Raw genomic sequence first — 20,346 nt, forward strand, 5'->3', positions numbered from 1 at the left:
TCGAAACCACACTGATGTAACAAGCAGGGCCGAATCCAAGATCTTAGAAATAGTAAGATCATGAGCCCCAGTTTACCCTAACGTGCCACTTTTTAATATCATTTCAGATTTTCCATATTTCACTGATCATATTTTGTGATGTATTGATTCTTTTATTGTCTCTCACATGAGGAGATTGTGTTGGATTGAGGGAAATGCTGCATACAAACATGGCAAATACAAGCCTGAGGTGAAATGACCAAGCAATGTAATCCAAGCAACCGAGGCATTTAGCTCAATGTATACTCACTGTCCCAGGAATCTTGTGTACTTGTTTTAAGATAAATAAATAATTACGTTTAAAAAATAAAAATACATTGAAATGAACAGAACAAAAACTTCACATGCGGTTGGACTTTAGTGCAGCTGTGGAGGAACAAGCAGATGAGAGCTGCTCTCAGATATAATACTGCTGAATATAAATTTGGCACATTGCTCAAATCTCTGTCTGTTTTTCAAGTTTTGTATAAGGTATGAATTCAGTGTTCTCCCGCACATTCGTCCACAGAGTGCACACTTTGCATCTTCATCTTAAACTCTTTCAAAAATATTTCCACGGAAAGCTTACGGCAGACATCTGGTTACCTTATCATTTCAGAAGAGTGTGCAAACACATGAGGGAGTCCCGGCCAGACTATAAACTACAGTCCCCTTAAATTCAATCAAGTTCCACCAAATTTCACATAGATATCAGCTTGATCAATATCCATGAATTATTCTGTGGGAAATCAGTGAAAATGTTGAAAAACTTGCAATTTAAAGGAACTGAAATAAGAAATCCTGCATCCACCCCCTTATTTAGAACCACAGCAATGAATTCTTTCCTGACCCACACCACATCCTTCCACTCAGTTTCATAGAAAGGCGTTCAGTGGTTTTTGTGTATCCTACAACAAACAAACGGACAGAGGTGACAACATAAACTCCTTGTTGGAGATAAAATGAACCAGGACGCGGTCTTCGTGACAACCAAACCTAAGTGAGAGTTGGCCTCATACCTACAGTTAAATTCTGACATTTTGTTCTCATCACTTTCTGTCATTCTCTTTTGAAAAAAACGCTTTGTGAGTGATGAATCCTGGGGTAGGATGGCCTCAGAAGATTTCACCTGTTGGATCCTTTGTAGCCCGGGGACTGAAGGACTCATGTGTGGTCTGTGAGACTTGGAAGTGGGACGGTCTAGTCCCTCGCTGTTGACAATCCGTCTTCTAAAGCACCCTCTGACAGAGGCGGCATCTGAATTGGGACACAGTTGTGGAGAGAATGATGGAAACATTCAGTTTCTTTCATGTTTTAATGTATGGAATGTTCCAGTCTCCGCATCGCTCCACAAACACCTGATGTTTCGGTCTGTTTCCTGAAAGTGACCAGTCACATGATTCATGCACCTCAGTGTTTAGTCGCTTAGTGTGTATATTGAACTTTATTGCATTATGTTTTAATCATCAGTTCCAAACAAGCAATGGGAAACAACGTACATCAAGATATATCAAGTTTCGAAACGGAAACACTTCCATAGCTGCTGCGGCGCCAACCGCTGACCATGTTGATGATATGCAGATCCAATCAGCTGCCAAACTTCAATATAACTTCCTGTTGTTTTTCGAAACACCTGTATACACATGTCCCATTCATGTCACATACCTCACATGCGACAGTTTGTAAAAACACGGCTGTAAGAAACTGATAGCTGAATGGGACGTGTCCCAGAGGAAGCTCTTCTTGAGTCGACGTCTGTGCAGTCAGTCTAACGCCTAATTAGGAACAGTTCCCGGGTGTTGGGTTGGTCTCCTCTCAGACAAACCACATGCTGTGGAGAATGTTTCACAACACACTCACCCAAGAATTAATTACACTCATTATCACATTCCCCCTACATTCATCCATTCCTCTCTCCCCATCTATCCTCTTATCTCTCTCTTGGCATCACCTCATCTGATTAATATGGTACATTCCCATTATACCTACCTTTCCCCCCCTCTTTACTGTGTCTTAATCCAGCACATCTGTTGTTTTTGGGGTAAAAGACCATTACAGGGACAGTTTGATCAAGACTGTGGAGGCACGGCGCCAAATGTCAAACAGTTTAGTCTTAAAGCTAACAGCCTCTCAGGGTTACTGAGGACATTACTAAAACAAATTATAAAAGACGGAACATTACATTGGATTGAGATTACCAATTACGTGATTAATCTCTCAATTTTCCTGGAGACTTTGTCAGTATTTTAAAATGAACATGCAGTTAAAATGTTTTTCATTAACCTTGGTTCTCAAATTCAGTGTCTTCCTAAGTGTTGGTTGAATGTAGTAGTTGGAGGTCTGAGGACAGAGGTGTGTGCGCGATATTGTTGCACACGTGGCATTTGTGGGGTGTGCACCATTTACTGATTGTTCATTGTGTCTTGGCTGTTTTTCTTTACATATAAACTTAATGGCTGCTTTGATCTAACTCATACCATGTGGCTGGTTTTATAACACTACCCACAGTCTTTCAATGGCAAGCAACACATTACCTTCCACCATGAAATGTACTTGTATCAAAAGAAACCTGCAAAATAAGGAAAGAAATAGACAAAACACATGATCTGATCTTAAAGCTGTGCTGATCGATATTTTTATATTTTGGATTAAATGACTGAACAGAGTCAGGTGTAGCAATGAGCCAGAGAGCAGACCTCAGCTCTACAGAGAGTTTTAATATCTGTTGGCTCAATGTTTTCATAATTGTATGGTTCTGCACTACATACAGTACTTCAGGGGCAATTTGGGGGTCTTGGCCAAGGATGGCTTTGTGGACGACTTGCTCTTCTGCCTTAGCCACTTAGCAGATGTATTTCAGCATTAGGGACGCCTTGGTGTTGCATTATGTTGATTTGTTGACATATTATTGTAGAGTTATAATCAAGTCAGTATGTGCATTTGGCATCATAAAGTCAAAATGCACTGCTAACTGTGATACAGTGGTGCAGTTAGCAAACTGGTTCACTGTGCTATGTTTGCTTTGCTGGCATCGTGTTAGTGGCCCGACTTACACTGCAAATGAGCTTGTTAGCAGGAGCTCTCCCAGCAGGTGGCGTCCATCAAACTGAGTCTGAACAAAAACATCCCGATATGAAGTCTGACTTCCACGCATGCATTATCCTGCACTGTTTTCACAGCAGAGCTTCTCTTCCAGAGATCAGCAAGTGTTGCGCGTAATGTCATGAAGAACAATCACCCTGAATAAGTGTGATCATTTCATGGATATACTGATTACTGATAAAAAACAAGATTTTTTCCGCTGTGATGCTGTAACTTTCTGTGAATTGTCCCTTTTTACAGTGGAGCCCATGGTGCTGTTTCTGGGCTGTGAAGCCAAACAAGCCACATGCACGGCTCCTGCTCACTTTGCTAAAGCTGCACCATAAACTGCACTACTGGTGCGGTCATTGAGCTTTCCCAGCAAAAGGTTAAAGTGATAAAGAGTTGAAAAGGTCAGCAGTAAGGCTGCCAGCTGTAATGACTGAAGAAGAGGTTTGTAGGAGAGAGTAAATCTTGTCATCAACTTAATGAGCTTTGGTCAGAGTAGGAGTGCTCGTGTGATAGAGGAAAAGCAGCTAAGACTAGCAGAATAACAAACCTGTCTACACTGTCCATTTTAATTAAGTCACCCATATTTTTCAAATATTAAATAGCCAACAGTTTGTGGAATGTAAAATATTGCAGCCATATGAGGTAGCTGGACATTCCAAATTCATTATTGTGAAGCTCAAACAGCCTCCACTCTTCGGCTTTCAGGCTTTCACCCAAATTCTCAACCCGGGCCTGTCACACCCTCCATTCTTGTCAGTGGAATCCAAAGTGAAATTGCCCATTTCAGACTGTTAAATTATGGAGCCGCCCAGGTCCTGAATTGTTTGTTATTTTTAAACCTTGTGCAAAAGAGATAATATTTTGAGCAAGACAGGTAAACAATGTCAAAATAAGTTACATTTTTTAGTAGCTCTACTGTTTTGTTGTAGTTCAAGTTACAACTGTTTCAACAGTTCGTCCTAGAGGTGTTGCATCACTTTGAGTTGGAGCTCTGTTCAGGCCAGTCAAGTTCTTCAAAACCAAATTGGGAAGATCTTTTCTTTATGGAGCAGACTTTTTGCACAGGGAGACTCTAAGATACACTCTCAAAGAGAATATGCAAACTTTTAAGTTTTATGTGCCCTCAGAACCCACTGAGATGCGCTCCACCCACATCAATGGCTATGTTCCAAATGTCTTCAGTAGGTTTGGTTGTATTTGCACTACAGTGGAAAATGTTTTTAGTGATCATGTTTGTCCGGGGCCAAATTGATCACTATAATCAGTTGATTACTATAGCCAAATTGCATAGGTTCTGTATGATAATCCCAGAATTTGAGGGAAAGTAAAGGCGTTTTTTAAGATAAGGGCAATATCACATTGTGCACTGACTCCACTGCTCACCCCAAAATGATCACTGTAAGCAGACTACTTGATCACTATAACCGAATTACTTAAGCAGCATTGTATAGGAACGATTCTGTCAAAAGCTTTTTGATCCATAGAAACGGTTGATCACTATATCCGTGATCACTATATCCGGTTTCCACTGAACGACTATTTCACCTTCTGTGTTCTCCTTTATACATTGTGATGGAGTGTCACAAATGACTCAGGTAGTAAGGTGGTAGTTCACTGGTTATCATGATATTAGACGTACTGAGGATTACATTGTCTAACCCATTTCCATTCATGAGGGTAGGCCTTATCTCATGATAGAATCTGCCAGAGTAAGAGTACTACTGCAGCTTTAAGTGAACAAACCCACATGTGCAGAGTGTGGACAGGGGGTCTTTGTAAGCACAGGGTGGGGTTCAGGAGAATTTGGTTTAATGACATGAACACACACACATGTCTAACACTGAGACTTTCACATGCTGCCCCACCCCAGCAACTTTAATTACATGTAGTAAGGACCCTTCACAGTTCATGTTTTTTAGGAGTCAGTGGTAATGAAGCATTTAGTACTGTTAACACCTTGCATTTTACTCTTGTATTATTTATTAACAAATGCAAAGCAAATTCAGTTTCTCTTTTTAAAGCCTTGGCCTCACCTAAATTATTTTAAATATGAATTTTGAGGATTTGACACAAACCTGGATATTAGTTCTTCTGAGCTCAGTTAAAATTCATGTGGAGCTGTTGTCACAGTAACAAGCTCTTAAATTCAAGCCCACAAGTGCAGGTTTATTCACAACATGAGGATATGTTGAGGGTGACCTTGTTATTAGTTTGTTATTTCCATATCCTGGAGTTACAGAGCAACATAAAGATTCATGTGGAATGATGTTTGTGTTCATCTGATGAATCTAAGTCCAGTATTCTCTCTCTTTTGTATCTGTTTTTGGTCTCCACCACCTTTCGCTGCTAAAAACTCCTCTTCGTTCACCAGCTGCTCTCTGACTGTGTCTGTCTACTGGTTGCTTCCGAGTAGGTAGTGGACTGCAGCTTATGATAATTGTTTCTGTAAAAACTACCGACCGCGGATTCGTTCGCTTTCTTTCAGAGCGTCCCGTGCGGGCGGTTACTTTTTAACCGGGTTCATCCACTCCTGCCCTCCATGGCTTTATTATATGGAGATTCTTTAAACTTTGTCATTTCACATTCTATCAACGTTTATCTGAGTCCTTCTCTTGTGCTTGTACGTTGTGACACACATCCCTACGCTCCCTGCTCAGCTTTATCAACAAGTCTTTGACAGCAAACATCCAGGCTACTGCTCTTCTTAACTTCCAGGTCCAGGTGGAATAGTGATGTAGTAGAGCTGTAATAGCATCTAAGGTGGCTGTCTGGATGATGTTGACTGTCACCTTAACTTTTCTAACCTCAGGATCTTCATGGCGAAGAGATTCAAGACGTTCAGGAGGTTTGGGCCACTGCTCCTCTGATACTAAGAGTTACTGAGGACCGTTGATCCAGTCTTTACATTTGGTGAACGCATCCTGCTGTCAGGCCACGGGATGCATGATCTGCTGGGTTCGCGCTGTTGTTAACATTTCTCCATTCCTCAACATCTGATAATTCTCTGTTGAAACCAACTCTATTTGCCACAGATGTTTGTAATTTCAATTTCTTCCACGTCATTGGCTGGTATTAGTCTCAGCCCGTCAGCTACAGCCAAAACATGCTCATTAAATAAAATGTCTCCAACAGTCAATGTCTTCTACGTGTATGGCACCACTTTTTCATCCTGAGATATTTGTTTTCTCTCTTAAATTCATTTTTGCGTCTGTTGCATGTTAAAAACCTCCCACACACCGACTTGCTGAGGGTGAATCCTGCAGAGGATCTCCTGCTCTGTTCTCACATCTGGTTAGAGGAACTCCGGAGGCGTTCTAACATAGAGCCCCTCCGGGGACCTTGCCACTTGGCTACCATCTTGGCAGTGCCCCCAAGTACAGTAATTATATTAGAATAACAAACCAGGCTCCTACTGTATCTAAATTAATTTAGTAAGCCATAACTTCACTTTTAGTGGTCATCTGGACCAAAAACTGCAGGTATAGCACCACCAGTCAAATCTGTTCAAACACACTAAAAGGTTTCGGTGACTTTGACCCACAGGTTATACTTCTACTATAACTGCAAGTTTTCACAAGACCAGCATCTTTTACAGCTTAGATGAATGTCATGTAAATCGATATTATGGATACAGTAAGCCCAGAAAAATTCAAAGTACACTTCCCTGTAGTGATTTCTTATTGACTGTGAACACTGAGTTTATGTTGATGTCTTTTGGCCTGTGAAAGGCCGCCACTTTGGATCAGTACTACTTCTGGAGGCCACCTGGGTTCAGGGGAATTTTCGGATTGAATGATCAGCCCACGGAGCAACAACCAATCTGCTCTACCACCCATGCCACAGGCCAACAGTTTATGTCTGATGTTGAAACTCACTTCAATGCAACAACAACATTGGCTTGATGTTTCCTGTTCAGTTGTCTTGTCTGGGGTGAAGAATAAAACCACCAGCTTATAGTATGGACTTTATTTTTCAGGATCCTGCAAGTGGTTGGGTTTGTTATAGTCGTCTTAAGCTGTCCATAATGAATCAGGCAATGTTAACAGCACAATACTAACTCAATGGAGTTTTCCTGAAAAGAATGAATCAAACTCTGTCAAGGTAAAAACAGAAGCTGCTTTCTGAGGCCAGGCCTGTACCTCATTTCACCCTGCCCCCTCCGACTCAAACAGCCCACCTCAAACAGGACCGGAAACACACACACACACACACACACACACACAGACTGAATGTCGACTGTTCTGTTCTAGCAGCATGCTCACATGTGGCTTATTTAAAAAGCTGCCTCTGTGCAGCCTGCTGATTCTGGATAAGGTAAACACACACTTCGGTCATCATGCCCCCTCCCCGTGTTCACCTCCGCAACAAGAACTAACTTCAAGACCACTCTGGCAGGAGAGAGGAGGAATGAAACACAACCTCTGTCTGAGAGATGGCAACACGGCAGACAGGAGAGCTGGAGTTCAAACACAGGACAGCAGCAGTGAGTCTGCTTATTTCTTTGACCTCACATGTCTGTTTAATATCCAATAGTTTAGGTTGAACCAGCCATGTCTTACTGCACAAACATTTTATGAAAATGTATTTATTTTAAGGGTCAATCGTGTTTGGGAATCCCTCCCATGTTCTGAGAATGGCAGTGTCACATCCAGACTGAAATATCTCCTACGCTATAAGATGTACAACTATGAAACTGTATTGTGATGGCCGCACCAGCAACCACACACACTGAAACTCGGTAACATGGTGGTAACCTCTCTTGATTCCTAATTTGCTGAGTTTGTTTCTTTTTGCACACTTCATTTATTAAATAACTGGACACATTTTGGTTTCATACAACATACTTTTATTTATTAAATCTTTTCTTCTCTGATAAATAATCAAGTTTCTTTGAGTTACCAGTTCCTGGGGGTTGCTGCTGGAGTCATCTGGCCATTCATCCAAAGCAGGCCCAGCTGCAGCAGACAACCTTAAATGGCGTTGAGCACTAATTGGACTGCACCATGTCTCGTGTAATCATGGGGAGGGACATTATTTCCTTATTTCGATTGTTAGTTGTTTATCTTTGATTATTGTTTGCTATTTATATTTAATTAATTTCCCTTAGTTAATATTATATGGTCTTATACTGGAGTGTTATGTGGTGGCTGTAGTTTGTTTTCAATGTTAGGATGTCTAAGTCTATCCCCCTTTGTTGTTTTGAGTGGCTTGACCAGCCACCATATATGTTCCCCTGTATCAGTTGAGGGGCAGTTTCCTTTAGGCTGTTAACTGGTCTCCAGCTGTTACTGGAGGCTAGTTTTGATTAATTGACCTTTTTTTTACTGGTTGTGAAATTTATGTTTTTGGCATTTTTGTTAATGGAACCCAGATTAAAAGACTGGTTGTTCAAAGAAAATATCTGTGGCTCTCTGGTCTTCCTGCTTGGTCCCTGACATGTATCAATATTCATTGTTCCCATGGAGGATTCCTTCTGACTTTGGTGATCCCCCTACTTTTGCTTTAGTGCCACCATGAGGTTGACATTTTATCTTTTTGTGAAGCATCTCAACAAGTATTGGATGATTGCCACGACGTCTTGTTCAGATATGATCTCTAATCTGGTTATCCTTTTTCACAATTCTCATGTTGCCCTGCTAATTTGCCCCCTTGAACTTGACAATGTTCACAATGTTGATGCATACATATTGTATATATCTTGATTTGTCATTCATTATATACATTTTTTCCAGTTCATGTTGTTCACAGTGGTCTTTTAGCACCACAACAGCAACACATTTTACTCACATGGCTCTTCCTACCATATCTATGCTGATGACACCCAACTAATCCTCTCTTTTCCCCAATCTGAAACACAGGTAGCAGCACGAATCTCTGCCTGTCTGACTGACATCTCTCAGTGGATGTCTGCACACCACCTGAAAATTAACCTTGATAAGACTGAACTACTTTTCCTTCCAGGGAAAGGCTCTCCCACCCACGATCTGACTATTACCTTTGACAACTCCGTGTAAGCCCCCACCCAGACTGCTAGAAACCTGGGTGAGACACTCGATAGTCAACTCTCCCTTACTGCCAACATTACTGCAACAACCCATTCCTGTAGATTCATGCTGCACAACATCAGGAGAATACGTCCCCTTCTCACTCAGAAGGCAGCGCAGGTTCTGGTCCAGGCTCTGGTCATCTCACGCCTAGACTATTGTAACTCCCTCCTGGCAGGTCTACCTGCTAGTGCCATCCGATCTCTGCAGCTCATCCAGAATGCAGCAGCTCGACTGGTCTTCAACCTACCTAAATTCACTCACACTACTCCGCTTCCTTCACTGGTTACCAGTGGCTGCCCGCATCAGTTTCAAAACATTAGGACTTGCGTACCGTGCTGCGAACGGATCGGGTTCAGTCTACATCCGGGACATGGTCAAACCTTACACCCCAGCCCGTCCACTCAGCTCTGCATCAGCCAATCGGCTTGTTGCTCCCTCACTGCGAGCTAAACACTCAACAAAATCACGACTGTTTGCTGTCCTGGCTCCTAAATGGTGGAATGAGCTCCCCAACGATATCAGGACAGCAGAAAGTCTACACATCTTCCGCTGCAAACTAAAAACACATCCCTTCCGACTATACCTTGAATAAAAAAAAATGTTAAGTTAATACAATTTCAATGTAGCACTTTAGCTACAATTTTTTTTATGATTTCTTGATTCTTATTGTTCTGGGTTTGCACCCTCATGGTTGAAGGCACTTTTTGTAAGTCGTTGGATAAAAGCTAAATGTAATGTAATGTAATAAAAAAAATTGCTTAATTTGTGATATTCTCCATCTTCTCCTATGTTGTAAAAGACTTTACATTCAATGCTGAATGTTTTTGGTTCTGTTTTATAGACTTTTTAAGCACTTTTAAATTCCCTTATTGTAAAAACAGTAATTATGTTAGCAAGAAATGTCAAAGACAACCTGCATGGACAAAGACCATTCAAAATTAGTCAAATATGTTTGTCCTTTATTTTTTGCAGGCCATTTTATCTGATCTTGTGTTGATAAAGAAAGAGAATATTGTTGGTGTCACACCCAGCAGTTTGCTTCAGGACATTTAAACCAAACTCCTCTTTTACGGCTCACTATGGTTGAACACTGTATCAAATATCTGCAGATAAATTTGTCGTTTAGCCAGTTGTAGGCTACTTGTAATTGAGTATTTCTACCTTCTGCTACTGCAGTTAGGAAAGAAATAGTGCCCTTTTTTTCAACTATATTTTTGTCACAGTTGCATTCATTTATATCTTTTCAGATTAAGATTAAATAAAATACCTAGGGTGGGTTTAAAATATCACATTAATATCACATTATTAAATCATTGGCTCTTGACGTCTGACAAAAAAAACTTAATGTTTCATATGTCTCTCGAGTAGTTCCACTACATTGACATTTCCCTACTACGTGCTGTTACTGGTAACTGTGTGTGTTGAGGTTACTGCTTTGGTACTTTGACCTAAGTATAGGACCTGAATACTTTATCCATTATTGCATTTTGCATATGGTCTGTGCCTGTCAAGGAATCAGGTCACGATTCTCACCATGTGATAATATTTACATCCATTGATCTTGGGAATTTACGGAACACAGTGAGGAAATGTGGTGGGAGAAAACGAGTCACAGACAATAGTTTTGTCCTGAGGTGAGATAAAACTTTTCTCCCACCATCTATCTCACTACGCACATGTGAGACAGAAGATGCACTGTGAGATAAGCAGAGACCCGGCGGCATCTACTTTACACAGGACTGTCACTGCTGCTGAGAACTCTGTGGGAAATACATGATAGTGGTGAAAAGGATGTCAGGGGTCAACAAGGGATGAAAGCCTTTGAACAGGCTGAATTTGTTTGTGGATAAGGTGGATAACTGCGAAGTGTTTCTCAGAAACGCCTGTCTACCATACGTTTACTCATGACTTATTACATGATGGGAAGAGGAAAGAGAGGAATAAGTCAAAATTCACAAAGTTGATTTTAGGAATATTTCTGATTGCTCAGAACAATGAATTATTAAAGGTGTTGTATTACTTTTTGGAATTGCTACCTAGCCAACATTAACAGCTGTGTACTTATCAGTCTATCAGCATCAAAGTGCATTCCTTTACACGCCGAGATGTAGATATCACATTGTTTTCTTAATTCTTGTTAACTCATTGATAAAATGCCATTAGAATCAGTTTGTTTGTCTTTCACAATCGAAGGTGCAGCGCAGCATCTTGGGCTTTTTTCGCACACAACCTTTGATAGATGACTGGCAGCAAGCATGACACATAATTCAGTGAGAAACAGCAGTTAGCAGCAGTGATGGGGCTACTGACAGCATGGGTTAGACTTCCAAGCACAATATTAGCATTAAAAAAAGAAGAAGATCCAGCTCCCTGACTTCAAACCATGAGACTGCTTCTCTATCAGCTGTAACTGATTCTCAACGTGAGAGTTCCTGCAGTTTCAGTGTAAAACCATTTGAAGATTTCATAAATTCCAGAGCTGTGACCAGATGACTGGAGCTTGGTTTACTTCTTGAGATAATAATTAATATTTCGTTTTTGGCACAAAAACAACATTTCATGTTGGTTTCCTCATTCATGTTGGGACGACTGCTGCCCCCTTCCTGTGTACACAGGTCACCAATGATGTGGCTCAGAAACCAGTCCATCATTTCTTTGCTAGCACTGAAGTTAGCATGCTAACCAGCTAGCACCAGCCAATATAGTGGAGACTGAAAGGCTCAACACTGTTGCATTTCCACTAAACAGACCTTGGCTATTGTCTGCTGTGGTAGACCCTGGCCTCCATGGATCTTGTGCTTAGGGCCTGTTATTGTGCTGCCACGATAAGTGCTTCTGTGCTGTCTGTCAGACCAGCCTTTTCCAGCCACTGGTAGGTCCTCCTGATATCAGCCACTTCCTCTGTTTGTCTGTGGCTTGTCCTTCCATGATTGTTCCTCTTCCTCCTCCTCCTCGTCAACATTGGGTTTCTACTGTCTAAGGTATTCACTTAGCAGCTCGTCACTTGGGGCCATCTTCCTGATGTAGTCCTGGATTTCCGTTGCCTCATCCTGGATGGTGGCTTTGATACTCACTAGTATATATATATATAGTTATATATATATATATAAAATAAAATATACCTCCTTTCGCTCAGTGTACAGCCTCAGGTTCTTGTCTTGATATAAATATATATATATTTGTATATATATATAAATATATATTAGTATGTATATATATATATATATATATGAACGTGACCAAAACCATGCCAGTTTCAGAATTTCTATCCTTGGTTCTTTGATGCCCTACCCCCATCTCCTGCCTCCTGACAGGCAGCACAAGAGGCCACTGTGCTTTGTACCACTGCAGACATATTAGTGGAGAGCTTACGACTACTCCCAGAAACACTCTGCTCCTCCTAGTTTTGTTCAGAATGCCTCCATGAATATGTCCCTGATGTATACTGTGTTGCCAGATCTTCCAGATTGCAAACATATGGAACCTTGAAACACATAAAGGTAGCAAATGAACTAGTGTAAAGAGTGTTGCTTTAATACCGTTTTTTAAATAAGATGCACATGCGATGGTTTGCTCTAGCTATGCTTGTAGTTTAGGAAAGTAATACAAAGAAGTGGGAGTCCAGGGTGAACATGCTTCAAGTGAAGAACATGGAGGAAAGATGATGGGATGTTTCACTCAGTTCTACCTGAATAAACCATGAGGTGTCTGAAGTGTGTGTCTGGTGCCTTTATCTCTCTGCAGTCTGACTGGGCACTGTAGCTATCTGGATAACAAGAGCCGGGGTCAGGAGGTTGATATTTCACCTGACAATTTGGTTGGCACATCAATTGCAATGCTCAACAATGACCAGCAGATGTCAGTGATACCAGAGTCTTGATTCAGAGGAACTGTTACAACGCTGGTTATAAATGTACTGTCTAAGCAGTTTTAATGTATATGAAATGTTTAAATTCTACATTTGGTGATATATAAGTGATTGAATAGGTGAGTGACAAAGCAACTTCATTATTATTATTATTGTTGTTGTTGTTGTTGTTGTTGTTGTTGTTGCTGCAACCACAGTTATGGAGAAACAGGACTTTCTCAGTGGTTTCTCTTGCGTAATGCACTCAGACCTGTGTATCATCATGAGTTAATAGGTACCCTGTCTCAACAGTACATTGTAGCTTACAAGCTACTCTGCAGGCATAAAACTGTTACTTTTAAATACATGTTACTACACTAACATTATACATAACATTAACAACGTATTAGTAGCAGAAATGCTTAATCCCATTCCTCAAATTCAAAATCTGTGCTTAGATCAACACAAAATTCTTCCAATACAACACCATAAGATCATGCAACTACATTAACGTCCCTAATAACAGGTACCCAGTAGCTGAATGATAACTACACTGTCTTCCCTGAAATGTGCAGATTTTTGTGAAGTTTTATGACCATACTGTACCTTGTAAAATAAATATAATAGTATTTTCATAATGAGTACAGTGATTCTTTCATGGTTTCATCCCAAATGTCCAGATTATTGTCAGCAGTTCATACACATACCATGTAAAGATAGACTATGTGCCCAGTAGTTAAAATATAACTACAGTAAAAGCAGTTTTTAAGATTTTGCATACCTGCACATATTGGTATATAAAGTGCTAGTTCATTATGTTGTGTATGTTGGACTTGTATGTTGGAGGCTGTGATCTAAAGCGATAATGGCCACGCAAATACAGTATCACATAGCCTTAACTTTTCTTGGTAAAAGCATGTTTGTAAAGCAGCAACAGTTTAGAAGAAATCTAATTAACAATCATAATAATAATTAAACTTAACTTTACTTAACAATGGGGGGTGTAATGATAAACATCACATAACTGATCACACATTCAGATACACACGTGCATGGTGCATACATACAAAAGGTGGTATTTAACAGCAAAGTTTGACATTTTTTGTGAACATCATGTCACAAGCCCCAAACATTGTAGCACCCTTTTGACTTTGTTTTTTACAATTTAAATTAAACTAGTGCAGAACTAAACATGCCTGTTTAGAATGGGCACAGTTCATGCTTGTGTGATTACTAGGTAGATCTATAATGGTCTACAGTATATCTCCAAGTTTATATACAGTCTAAATGGTATATATCTGCAAGTTTATATACAGTCTATATGTTCTATATCTAACTTTATATACAGTCTATATGGTCCATATCTACAAGTTTATATACAGTCTATATGATATATATCTACAAGTTTAAATACAGCCTATATGATCTGCATCTGCAAGTTTATATACAGTCTATATGGTCTATAGCTACAAGTTTATATACAGTCTATATGTTCTATAGCTAAGTTTATATACAGTCTATATCTACAAGTTTATATACAGTCTATATGGTCTATAGCTACAAGTTTATATACAGTCTATATGTTCTATAGCTAAGTTTATATACAGTCTATATCTACAAGTTTATATACATTCTATATGGTGTATATCTGCAAGTTTATGTACAGTCTATATGGTATATATCTAAGTTTATATACAGTCTATATGGTCTATATCTACAAGTTTAGATACAGTCTATAGATATAGACCATATGGTCTTGATGACCACTCAAAGCTCTTTACAGTACAGTTTTACATTCACCCATTCACACACACACACACATTCATACAGTGCATCTATAAACAGCACTTTGTTGTTCTATGAGGGGCAATTCAGGGTTCAGCATCTTGCCCAAGGACACTTCGGCATGCAGATGGGGAAGACTGGGGATTGAACTGCCGACCTTCAGGTTGGAGGACGACCGCTCTACCCTTCAGCCACAGCCGTAGATATAGGGCCTATAATATAGACTCTATATCTACAACAGAGCAGGTTTGTCTTTGTTCAATGTGGTTGACTTTCAATAAAGTTCAGTAAAGGGAAAAAAATGAATGGCTTAGACCTAAACCAATCCGACAACGCTTTGCTGCTGCTTGGCAACCACCGACCAATAGGAGGCTAGTGTGAAGGCGGGGATAAACGGATTGTAGTGTTGTCCTCTCCGTCGTGTTCAGCGGGAGCAACGTTTGATTTGAACCTTTCAAACATCTTCACCCTCACAGAACATGAGCTTGTCTCTCAGGTAAACAGCCTGTCTCCCGTGCTCTGTCTTCATTCCTCCACCGCGGCTCAGTTTAATGCCCTAACAAGGCTCCCTCCTCTGTGTTAGCTAGCGTTAGCTCGTCTGGCTGTTTGAAAACTCCTCCGTGAAACGAGCTGCTGTTGTTTACTTCTGTTCACTAAGTCCCGCTGTTGTGAGTCTCATGGCTGCTGTGAAACTCCATGGTTCCCTTTCCTCTTACAGTAAATGCTCTGCAGGGATTTCTGCTGCAGTCCTTACAAACCATTTCTCGTTTTGTATTGCGTTCTTTACACTGATTGCTAAAGGAACCTCAGTTAATGGTTTGAAGTGATTTCCAGCATTGTTCCTCTGATTTCGTTAGATAATGGTTACCTGTGTGACCCGGGGACACAGGGACACAAATGAGAGTTAGTGGTTCTTGGTCTAGAGCTGTTTCGATGTGGTTATGATGGTTGAATTATAAGTATAACTCCAGACTGTCTCACAGAATTTGTACTTTACTGTACTGCTCTATAACACTGGACGTTTATATTTTTAGAGCTGACCTTGCTGCAGACAAAGCCAAACGTCGGAAGAGGAGAGAGCTCACCGAAGACCAGAAACATGAAATCAAAGAAGCGTTCGAGTTGTTTGACACCGACAAAGACAAAGAAATTGATTACCACGAACTCAAGGTTAGCAGCCAAGGACCGCTAGTTATTTTATAGACGACAGACATCTGCTGTACTAACTATTGAGTGTGATACATTCAGATGCACGGAGTGCCATTAAATGTCAACCCTGTATATCAGTGCATTCGAAAACATAGACTTTGAACTCAATATTGGCTCAAACTGTTATCATGATTAATTTCCCTCAAAAATAAGTAATGAAACCAAACCACAGTACACATTTGATTAATTATTTGTACCAAACAACAGACAATCATGAATAACGCTAATTAAAATGATTTATCATATTCATAGGTTAAGATGCTTTTTAAGTATCCGTTTACTGAAATTGAAAAGATCATCTAAAGCAATTTGTTCTCACATCTCTGGATCATCATCATCTACATAGAATAGACTTGAATGAGGACTTTATGGCTCTGGTTAGCGCACTCCACCTGCAGGATGTTTTAGAATATGTGGTAACCCTCCTGTTTCTCCCTCCAGACAGCAGTTTAGATAGTCAGGGCTGAGGTTGGTAATACGTTGGTAAACCCTGTAACTCCCAGGGTCACACCAGTGTGACTTTGTTTTAGTATTATTATCAAATATTGCTGCTTTTGCTGAGAAATGTGGTAAAACTGCCTCAAAACTTTATTGCCTTAGATTGTATAAAACCTAACAAAGTTATTCATGGGCCGTACATAGCGAAGGTTTATGGCTCTTGAGATGTTTAGATTCTTCTTCAACTCACAATGTTGGTTTGAGAAATTTTGTAAATGCTCAGCCTAGCTAAGAAACATTGAGTCATGGATAAAGGGGGTGTCAATGTATCCATTGTGAATAATCAATGAATTAAGAAATGTCCTAATACTTACGTTTTGCCACATAATGTTTATGACAATTCCTAACAGGTGGCAATGCGTGCACTCGGCTTCGAGGTGAAGAAGGTGGACGTTCTGAAGATTCTTAAAGACTATGACAGAGAGGGAAACGGAAAAATCACCTTTGAGGATTTCAATGAAGTAGGTAAGTTGGCTTTCACCTCAAATGGAACTCTACAGACAGACACAGTAGAAAGCGAGTGAGATGAATCATGACGCGCAGTTTGAACACATGTCTCTGTGCTTCAGTAAACCCTGAACACCTCTTTCCGCAGTGACTGATCGCATCCTGGAGCGAGACCCAAAGGAGGAGATCGTGAAAGCCTTCAAGTTATTTGATGATGACGAATCAGGAAAGATCAGTCTGAGGAACCTGAGGCGTGTGGCAAGAGAACTCGGGGAGAACATCAGTGATGAGGAGCTGCGCAGCATGATTGATGAGTTTGACACAGACGGAGATGGAGAGAGTAAGCGAGTGCGACTGTTTTCACTAAAAGAAACCAACACCTAAATATATGGGGAGCCTTTAGCCATTCTCAAACACACTGTATTGAATTATAATAAAGTGAGGTAGATACGTGGACAGGCGACATGTCTGTTAAATTCTAGGGATCAATGATGCAGAAAGATGTGATAGGTCCCTTCTGAAAACAGATTTATTTTTGCCCCGTGTACCGGTAAAAAGACTCAAGGCTTCAATCATATTTCCAGCAAACATCAGGCTAAATGGTGCAAACAGTACAAATGATACAGATGTGATTCTTTACTGTTTAAGGTTGGTGAATTATCAATCACTGGGTGTAACAGCAGCAGTTCACCACACCACGGCCTCAACAGCACCTTCTCAAAATACAACCACACTTATTTGCTTTAATAAAACAAACAGGTTGTCATGCCTACTATTCAGACAGATTTGAGCTTTTACAGTTTTTTCACCTCTAAAATCTAATACAGACAAATATCAACACAGATTTAAAGTCAGTTCACAGTTGAGCCTCCTGCAGAGAGAAGGCGAGTCATCTGTAGATGTGCCACACCCCAGACAGCCAGTAGGGGGCAGACACACAGCACTAAGTCAATAAACCAATAAATTGCTATGTGGCGGTTATACTTGTTGGAACTACAATGTGCATACAGCTCTTCCTGCTGGAAACATTAAAAAACATTGTAATCCACATTTAATGTCATAATACATTTGATTTTACATTTTTATTTGAGAGGAATTGTTTTGGATTGTGTATTATGTGTAGTGTGCGGACTGTGGGCTCAAATGAGGGTGAGTACGATCCTGAGCCTGTAAACTGGTGCTGCTTCACCTTTGATATGACAGTGGAGCTGAAACAATAACCAATTAATTGATTCTTGATTGACAGAATTCATTTGTTCTCACCTGAAAGCAAACTCAGCATCTTAAGGTTTAGTGTGTTGGTCAGACTGAATAGGGCAATTTATTAGACTTACTCAGTTTTCACTGTTTTATTCTCACTCATGTGCAGGTTAACTGTCAAGACAATCTCCGACTCTTCCTCGGAATTTGTTCTCACTGAGTATTAATGTGCAAAGTCATTTTCTGCCTAAACCTTCTCTCTCTGTCTTTCTGTCATCCAGTAAACCAGGAGGAGTTTCTGTCCATCATGACTGGAGACTCCTGATGAGGAGACTGTGTCTGAAGGTGTCAGAGTGAAGCTGGGGGGGCGTTGTGTTGGACTGGTTTTCCAATCTGAGTGAAACGACGTGACTGAACATGTGTGTGTGTGAGTATGAAGTGTCGATATGGACTCATAGGTTGATTGTCTGACAAGTTGAACATCGACTGCACGGCTCGAGGCAGATGACGCTTAGGCTGTTGTTAAAAGCTGTTGATATCATGCTGGTCTGTTTTTCACCTTTGCTTCAAGTGTTTTTGACTTTTACATGTTTCTGTTTTTAATCAAATAAGACCAAACCTTTTTTTTTTTATGGATTAGATTCATTGCGTTCAGAAACGGATGTGCTGTGTATTCTGTAACACAGGTTTCATACTGTAGCTGACCATTTCTGACTGGTTGTATGTGCAGTTTACATAACAAATATATTTGAATGTGCTATTTATTTTGTACAAAATAAAATGGTTTACCAGCAGGTCTTTTTCCTTTATCTATGATTTTCAGTTTGTTTCCAACAACAACTACTCTCCTCGATATTTAAGTAGTTGGGTAGCAAGTCCACAAAACACAAAAACCCAATAACACAGTGTATAAATGAAGTTAAGAAACGATTGAAAGTCATTTCAGTCACTTCATTCAGTTCACACATCAGCTTCATCACATACTAATTTAATCTAAGGACATTTGTAGACGGGAAGAGGCCTGGACAGAGGTGTGTGTGTAGCTACTCTGTCTGTGAATGAGGGAGCTTTAATTATCTTCACATGACAATCAATAGCCTGCAGCCACAACAATGAAGATCTGACCTGAACAATAGGGACTTGGCTTCTCACATGTATGACCAGAGGTGGCTGGACTGTGGTGTGTCAGTTCAGTCTTATCAGCAAATGTTTATTTGTAACTCCACATATCAAAAGCCCTGGAAATATTGTGAGACAATGGTCCCCTTTTTCATATCTTCATATGAATTCTACATTATATTATATCTTATGTAGATTTGTTGTGTCTCTGTGGTGGTTTTAGTCTCTGTGATTGTTTGTTTTTGTGTCGCTGTGGTTGTATTAGTCTCTGTGGTTGTTTTGTGTCACTCTGTGGCTGTTTTGTGTCTTTTTGTGGTTGTTTTGTGTCTCATTTTGATTGTTGTGTCTCTTTGTGGTTGTTTTGTCTCTTCATAGTTGTTTTTGTCTCTTTGTGATTGTTTTGTGTCCCTGTGGTTGATGTGTCACTTTGATTGTTTTGTCTCTTTGTTGTTGTTTTAATCTCTTTGTGGTTGTTTAGTGTCTTTTTGTGGTTGTTTTGTGTCCCTTTGTGGTTGTTTTGTGTCCGTGCTCATTTTGGATTTTGTCCTATGGAAGATGAATGTATGTGTCAAGACTGAGTTTTAATTTTGTCTCAGGACGACTTTCTATGTTTTGTCCAGGTTTACACGGTTGCCTGCAGAATTGACTTCAATTGAAACAGCCTTTGAGCTGTTCCTTAATTGACCACCAGAGAGAGCCAGTCATTCATTGAAGCTCGACACTGAACAGCTCATTGGAGCGTCAGCTTCAGTACTACTTGCTGTATATTCCGCTCTTTTAAGGCACCGTCATGTAATTTACACTCACACAAATCACAGCGGGTTAGACACTTTGTAAATATTTGTACTTAACTTCCAGAGCCTGGGCTGACTCACTGAAGGGAAGAGCAGCTGTGCATCGAATTAATATGTACTGTTACATTCAAAACATTCACAACGGCAAACGATGTGACGACATGAAACGATAAAAGAGATACTTGACTAGCTGATGTTTGAAACCATAATGGACCCAAAGCCCGACAGTATACATGAGCGCAACACTGAGAAATCCCATGTGGCGATGATGTATGTGTCGAAATAATTG

The 20,346-nt window shown here is 40.2% G+C and overlaps 1 protein-coding gene across 2 annotated transcripts; it reads left to right on the top strand.

Annotated features, from left to right (window-relative positions):
• The first annotated feature begins 15,151 nt into the window (after positions 1-15,151).
• Positions 15,152-19,188, top strand: cetn3 (centrin 3). 2 transcript variants are annotated; one of them, XR_004615673.1, is made up of 6 exons: positions 15,152-15,286; positions 15,825-15,960; positions 16,848-16,962; positions 17,093-17,284; positions 18,426-18,575; positions 19,176-19,188. XR_004615673.1 is itself a non-coding variant. In XM_034602881.1 (5 exons), the coding sequence occupies exons 1-5, from the start codon at positions 15,270-15,272 to the stop codon at positions 18,467-18,469; spliced, it is 504 nt and encodes a 167-aa protein (XP_034458772.1). In that variant the 5' UTR covers positions 15,152-15,269; the 3' UTR covers positions 18,470-18,939. The 2 variants fall into 2 exon arrangements, 1 of the variants encoding a protein (XP_034458772.1); XM_034602881.1 differs by lacking the exon at positions 19,176-19,188 and having other exon boundaries at positions 18,426-18,939.
• The last annotated feature ends 1,158 nt before the right edge of the window (positions 19,189-20,346 follow it).

This window comes from Hippoglossus hippoglossus, chromosome 12 (assembly GCF_009819705.1).
Source record: "Hippoglossus hippoglossus isolate fHipHip1 chromosome 12, fHipHip1.pri, whole genome shotgun sequence".
NCBI classification, from domain to species: Eukaryota; Metazoa; Chordata; class Actinopteri; order Pleuronectiformes; family Pleuronectidae; genus Hippoglossus; species Hippoglossus hippoglossus.